This window comes from Corvus hawaiiensis, chromosome 5, assembly GCF_020740725.1.
Source record: "Corvus hawaiiensis isolate bCorHaw1 chromosome 5, bCorHaw1.pri.cur, whole genome shotgun sequence".
Classification (NCBI taxonomy): domain Eukaryota; kingdom Metazoa; phylum Chordata; class Aves; order Passeriformes; family Corvidae; genus Corvus; species Corvus hawaiiensis.
The window spans coordinates 23,715,674-23,723,300 of NC_063217.1; the positions used below are offsets into that span (position 1 = coordinate 23,715,674).

A 7,627-nucleotide genomic window follows, 5' to 3' on the forward strand; every position below is an offset into this window, starting at 1 on the left:
CACTGGCTCACCTATGACATCGCTGTTAAATTTGACAGTGATTTCCATGGGAGTAGCCCATTTGCAGAAGTCTGGACTGTATGCCAAATGCAAACGCATCTGCTCTGAGGAGATGCTAACCACTGGTGCAATGGTGCTTTTTTTCTTAATGAGTGTTCCAGTAAACATATCCCCATCTCTGTTCTCTACAGAAATGTTTCTCTTGGCATGCTGAATGAATATATACACATCCAAGGTTTTTACAAAGATAGGAGACACATTTAGGAGCCCAGTTCACGTCTGTTGTGCATCAAGCCAGCCAATTACCTGTTGGGCAATACAGTGGTGTTAAAGGAGGAGGATGATTTATGATGGAGAGAGAGTTTAAGTTGAGGTACTTGTGACAGTGATGCCAGACATTTACACTACATTAGATCTCAGAAATCACAAGATTTCTCCCTGTCATGCTGTACAGTCCTTTCCCCCAGAAATCTAGAATATGAGATCCCTGTTTTGAAAATACTTGAATAAATGCTTAACCTTCATGCTTCTGCACGTCATGAGACAAAACAAGTGCTAATATGGCAGGGAGAGGAACAGAGAGGCAATAAAAAATAAGTTGTGTCAGGAAACAATTTTTTGGTCAGTTAACTTTGACTACACAGTTTCTAGTGCAGAGTACTCTGCAGCCTTGTGCTGTTTGGAGGCTTTTTGAGTAAGCATTGAACTACTTGCTGAAATTTGGCAAGGCAATAAAATAAATCTGTCAGATTTATGTGTGAACTGATGTGATCAGAACTGATGTGTTCATGTCTTAAATCCCCACTTCTGTGTTTCCTTTTCCAGGAGAAAAACCATACAAATGCACTTGGGAGGGATGCACGTGGAAGTTTGCTCGCTCCGATGAACTAACGCGGCATTTCCGCAAGCACACAGGAATCAAACCCTTCCAGTGCCCAGACTGTGACCGTAGCTTTTCACGTTCAGACCATCTTGCTCTTCACAGGAAACGCCACATGCTAGTCTGAATTCTTCTGTCCCTGACTCCTGTCACACTTCTTTTGTTTTTTACACATGCCTTTTAATTTGGATTCAGCTGGTCTGGATCTCTGAGTTTATACCATTAAAAGCTTACATATGGTCAGTAACAGATGTTATCTAACCCTTCTATGTCCTTGCCACGGGTCAGACCTAAAGAATGTGAACACTTCTTTTTTTTCTCCTGGGGATGCTAAGCAAACCCTTTCTGCATTCAGTATGTTTATTGTATTTCATTTGTCAATAAGGGAATTTGTAAACTAACAGCTTTTGTTGGTTTCTTCGTATAATCAACCCAGCATATACTGATAAAATAGTAAATGTTATTGAATATCCAAAATGCTAGTCCTTGCCAGAGACTTATTATTTATGTGCCCTGTAAGGGATACACTCTCATTTTATGCTCAACAATGCAATGAATGGACTCTCCCAGCTCTGTTGATTTCTGCAGTGTGGTTAATACAGCAGTTTTAGAAATACACCTGATTTAGAAATCCTCTCTGCTCAAACAGTGAGTAATGCTGAGGAAATAAATCTAAACAGTGTAATTACTTTACAGAAAGATTGAGTCATAGTATCATTTACCCCAGTCAAGAAGAAAAATGGGCAGGAATTGGTCCGTACATAATACTGTGCATCTAAACCAATGTCATCTGTCATCTGAATTACAGTGTAGTATATATCCTTGTTTTTATTGCATAATGCCCCACTGGATTTGTGAAAGGAAGACTTTGTGTGACTCTGTATGTCTGGTTTCAGTGCAAGTGTATGGATGGAAGACACACAGCTGAGTCAGGGTTTACCATCAGGAGCAAGTTTTTCACCCAGACGGTGGCTGGGCACTGGAACAGGCTTCCCAGGGATGTGGTCACAGCACCAAGCCTGCCTGAGTTAAGCATCTGGACAATTCTCTCAGGAATATGGTGTGACTTTTGGGGTGTCCTGTGCAGGACCAGGAGTTGGACTCTATGATCCCAATGGCTCCCTTCCAATTCAGTTTATTCTGTGATCCTATGGTACTCTCCTGTGATTTGGCATTAAATGATATTCATGGAAACCTACTGCACCTCATTTCAGGGGTATAGACTATCCCCCTGCAATCATGCCCCTGCATTTCTTCTAAATATTTTTTTTTCTCTTTGCTGTACTTCAGAAAATAGCAGAAAATAGCAATCATTAAGTCAAAAATGCTCCGAACTGGATTGTTGTGAGTACTACTTTAATACACTACAGTATTTAAAAGTATTGATCCAGAGTATTTTTATGAGAAGATGGCAGCAGATATGAAGTACTTCTGATGATAAATTGAGTCGTATCTGTTTCGGATAAAAACATACACCAAATCATCTAGTTCCTAACTGATTTGTGACTCTGGTAGTCTCTCGATGGTAGGTACAGCTGCTTCCCTGTGGATGTGTCTATTGCATTAAAACCATGTCTGTTAGCAAACAGAACTCCATAGGTAAAATAAATTGAATTCAAGCAACCTGCTGTTGACCCTAGAAATGTTCCTGTTTGGGAGCCCTCTGAAAGGAAGGTTTCTGTCTGTATTAGCTGGCAGACTTTATGGCCCTGGAAGGAAACAGGATGTATTTCTCTACACTCACAAGTGCGTTTTCCTTCTTTGCCCTATGTAAGGTAAACACCATTCCCTGCAAGTTAAACATACTGAAGTCAGCTTTTCCTTTCTTTTGGAAAAACCCAGTGAACAATGGAGGTGTGAGGGGAGGAAGAGTTTCATAGAACTCTGCAGGAGGCAGGTGGAGTGTTCATCAGCAGGTGGGTATATTTGAGCCTGTGGAGCAGGTAGGCTGTGCTTCTATATCCAGTGGAGTCCAATGCCAAACAATCTTGGAGATGCAAGAGTGTGAGTGCAAAGAGCCTTTTTTTTGTGATAGGACTTTACCAGCTGTTCTGCTGACATCCATATGCCCATGGAATTAGAGGAGAGGTCTGTACTTCCTGTAGAAAAATGCTCTGACAGCAATTGCTCTGTTTCAACTCCATACATCCTCACCACCTCGGTAGGGCTACATCTGATGTCTTGTAACTCTCCCTCATCTGCTCACCTGTGGCACTGACACACCTGGCACATGAATCAGTCTTTTTTCTTTCTTGGTAGGCCAGATTGTTAGTGACATTGAGGAACTTATAGGAAAGAGACTGATACTAATGAGCAACTGTTCCAGAATGGAGATTTTTGTTGGATATTTTTATTGTCCATGGTAGCAGAATTGGCTCTAGGTTTTAATGGCAATTTTGGAAATCCAGGCATATCACTGGCTGAGAGGCTGTGTGGAGGGAACCCTGTGGCATCAGTCACAAGTCTACAGACGTTTACTACTCTGGGAGGAAAACAATTCTCTGTTCCATTGTAGAGGGGAAAAACCAGATAGTATAAAAATAAGCACCTTAATAGCAACTGGTCCCACTTTTACCTTAAAAAAATGCAAGTTTTTAAAATTCAGGATGTTTAAGGAGCATTTCTTTCTAATGCTCTGTTTCTCTTTTGAGGCTTACATAAAATGTTTTCATTAACACGTTCTTTTTAATTTTTTTTTTTAAATCTACCCTAAAAGCAGAACTTTTAGAACTAAGAATTACTTCAGATATTTAATCTAGGTTATTTGCCATGTTAATTCATTAGCTTGTGTACCTTTTTCCTGAAAATATTTATGCTAATGGTGGGGACAAATACAGTGGAGATCGAGGAGAACTTTAAAATTTCTTCATCCAAGTGTCTTGTGAATTAGGACAACAAAAATTTAAATATTAAATATAAGTATTTGAGATTATTTCATGTAATGCCTTCCTTACAGGATTTTTCACTTGTGTCTGTGGTGTCTTTGTGCGATGTCTAAAAGGTCACAAACAAATACACTTTCAGCTGAATGTGAATTTGCATCTTAACCGGCTCATTGGTTCATTTTAGCAATTTTATTTGAGGGATACCTTGTAATTTTGAAATATGCACGATTAAATACTTTCCAAAGCCAGTCATTCCATCTATGTCCTAAAGAAAAGCCAGTCTAGATAGAAAATCCTAATCGTGGAGAATGAGTATATTTAAAAACCCTCACCTTTCTCCCTAACAGTATTGCACTGTGCAGTGTATAACAGGTAATACTGTTTTACTAAAATGTGCTCGTTCAAGCCATTTGATTATAATAAATTACTAGTTTCTAATACAGTTGCAAGAAACTAAGCAGGTATTAATGTGTGGAGTTTCTTTAAATACACACGCAGCATTCTGCAGTGATACTTCTAATGCCACATCTTGTTCAAGTATCTTGTTGTCTCTGCCAAGGTTAGCAATATATAGTTGAATACAAATCCTTTCTAAAAAAATTTACAAAGCATTTTACATTTCTTAAGAGGGCTACACCAGTTTTCATTATATTTTACAGATATTAGCACTTCATGTACTTTAGAGGGCCAAAATAATCTTTTTGCTTAGCATCTCTCACCTGAACATATAGCAAGGATGTTTTATTTACTTTAATACTTCTATAAACTATGCAGAATTTTTTTAATAAAATGTAATATATTTTATAAGCTAATAAGACAGAATGGCTAATTAAAGATTTCTAGCGTGCATTACTATAACTTGCAAATATGGAGACATTTTGGTAATCTTTTCTTACTAAAGATGTGAATGTTTAATGTACTTCACTGTTTCTACTTTGGTAGTCCAATGGGAATTCAGTAATGACATTTTGTCATGTCAAACTGTGAACATAAATTTGTACTGTACAGTCCTCATACTATATTTAGTATACAGTGCATATGTATTATACTTGTTAATAAACCCCTCAGAATGTTGGTGGTGGTGATGTTGTCACGCGCTGGGTGACAAAGAGCAGTGACGCAGCGTGTGAGGGTCGGAGGCAGGCCTGGAGGAGACCCCCGCGGCTCGGGGCAGGGTCTGGGTGGCCCTTCTGCCCGCCGTGCCCCCTCCCGTGTGTGCCTGCCCTGCACGGGGCCGAGGGCGGGAGTTCGTGTTGGGAGGGCTGTGTCCAGCAGCACACTGACTGGCAAGCTCACAAAAGTGTTTTACTCACTTCTAATTGGGGCATTCTAATTAGGGCGTTCTAATAGCCCATTGGCAGGTGTGGAGCACCAAACGTGCGAGTTTGCCCTTCTTATCACTCGCAGGGTGCCTGAGTGGGCCTGCTCCCGTAGCCATGCTCTGCACCACAGCCTTTCCCAGAGCGGGGTGCCAGAGTCAGCACCTGAGCGCTGCGCACCTCCCGACACACCTGCAGGCTGCGCTGAGAGATGATGATCGTGATGATGGGTAGAGGTGACGAAGAATGGGGTTGTAGTTCTTCACACCTTTTCCGATGCCTAAGAAGAGGAAGCCCGGCTGAATTCACTGTGCTTGTCTAACACTTCCTCTTTCTGCTGAAGTATTTGCATCAAGATCTTGGTCTCTCGCTGCCTGGCATCCTGCAGATCAGCCTGGTGAGCACCTGTGCTATGCCGTGGTGACATACAGAAGGGAAAGCAGGTACAGCAGAAATGAGGCATAAAAATGAAACCCTACAAACAGCAACCAGAATATGAGAAAAAGACTGGCTTGTATTTCTTGGCCTCCTGCTTGAAAATAAGGACTGCGCTTTGCAAAGCCAGAGACAGCTTCTATCCATCCTGTTGATTTCTAAGGTTCAGGCAGGAGGGACCAATGGCACGGGGGAAAGTCACGGCCACCGACCCAGCGTGGCAGCTGTCACGGGGAAGGGCTCGTCCTGACCTGTCCTCTCGAGCCTGCACACCTGCAAGAGGCTACTCCAGTTGCTGGGCTGATACGATTTCTCTCTGTTTTCCTATGAGTCAAAAAGCATAGCGTACGTTCATCGCGCACGTTCATTGCGCAATCATTTTCAGGAAGCAGTGATAATTTCATCGGCCACTGGGTGTCCCCCTTAGTCTGAGAAAAAGGCAAACGTTAAGCTTATGAGATATAATTTAAGGTAACATTTATTTTCTTGTACTTGGGAAATTAAGATGTTCCCTCTGTCTTATTCTGCTATCACCGAGTTCGATCCTGTCATACACAGAAATCTGCTCAAGGATTCAAAACTGATCTCTGTGTCTTTACTGCAATTTTTAGCCATAAAAACATTTTTAATGTATCCATTACAGTTAAAACTCTGGCCTGGCTGAACACTAACTAAGCCAATACACAATGTTGCTTGAAGAGAAATACCATCAAGTGCTAACTTAATAAAGAAAACCAACCAACACATAAAACCACGACAAAAGGAGTCTGCTTTATCAAAGGAACTCAGAAATGTATTTTAAGAAGCTGTAGTGTATGGTATGGTATGGTGTGGTATGGCATGGCATGGCATGGCATGGCATGGCATGGTATGTAAACAACTGAAATACTTGGCATGTGCATGACAGATCTGTGAGGTGGGAAGGATAAAGGCTTAACAGCATTAATATTCCAAAACAATACACATGGCAGACTTGAGAATCTATTTCTTTCACACCCACCTACAACTTACTTTCAAAACACTTTTAAAGGTGAGGGACTCCTCCACAGCCCAGTCTGTGCATTATTTAGGACATAACCCCAGTTTGCTGATGCATTAAATTTACAGAGACCAGAAAGGCTGAATTAAGAAATTTTACTTCCTCTTTTCTTGTCTAGTGAACAGAACAGACTACGTGCCCTTTAACCCATTAGCACTAAGTGTGACTGCTAATCATGTCCTTAGACTGTAATGCTTGGGAGGGGGAGAAGTCTTTCAGGAAGAAGGGGCTCATGTGTTCTTGGCAGCATTCTCCACTTTAAAGTGTCAAGAAGTCCTGGAGAGGTAAAATCATAAAATCATAGAATCATAAAATGGCTTGGGTTGGAAGGGACTTTTAAAGGTCATCTAGTCCAACTCCCCGGCAATGAGCAGGGACATCTTCAACTAGATCATATCACTCAGAGCCCTGCCCAGCCTGACCTTGAATGTTTCCAGGGATGGGACATCCACAACTTCTTTGAGTAATTTCTTCCAGTGTTTCACCACCCTCATTATAAAAAAATTATTGCTTATATCCAACCTAAATCAGCCCTCTTTTAGTTTATAACAATTACCCCTTGTCTCATCACAACAGACCCTGCTAAAAAGTCTGTCCTCATCTTTCTTACAAGTCCCATTTAAATAGTGAAAGGCCTCAACAAGATCTCCACGGAACTTTCTCTTCTCCAGGCTGAACAACCCCAGCTCTTTCAGCCTTTCCTCATAGGAAAGATGCTCCAGCCGTCTGATCATCTTCATGGCCTTTCTCTGGACCAGTTCCAGCAGGTCCATGTCCTTCCTGTGCTGGGACCCCAGAGCTGGATGCAGCACTGCAGGTGGGGTCTCACCAGAGCAGAGCAGAGGGGCAGAATCCCCTCCCTGGCCCTGCTGCCCACGGTGCTCTGGATGCAGCCCAGGACACGTTTGGCTTTCTGGGCTGTGAGTGCACATGGCTGGGCCATGTCCAGCCTCTCATCCACCAGCATCCCTAATGTCTACTAAATCTTAATTTCTGGGTAAGGCTTTGACATGGTCCCCCACAACATCCTCCTCTCTAAACCGGAGAGATACAGATCTAATGTGTGGAA

The 7,627-nt window shown here is 41.9% G+C and overlaps 1 protein-coding gene across 7 annotated transcripts in view; it reads left to right on the top strand.

The window, feature by feature from the left end:
• Window positions 1–4,839, top strand: part of KLF3 (Kruppel like factor 3) — a 30,034-nt gene extending 25,195 nt beyond the window's left edge. For all 7 annotated transcript variants that reach the window (XM_048304449.1, XM_048304446.1, XM_048304447.1 and 4 more), the window contains one exon: window positions 826–4,839. In XM_048304449.1, the coding sequence (XP_048160406.1) occupies window positions 826–1,007 (182 nt within the window). In that variant the 3' untranslated portion in view covers window positions 1,008–4,839. The remainder of the gene's footprint in view (window positions 1–825) is intronic.
• Window positions 4,840–7,627: the final 2,788 nt, after the last annotated feature.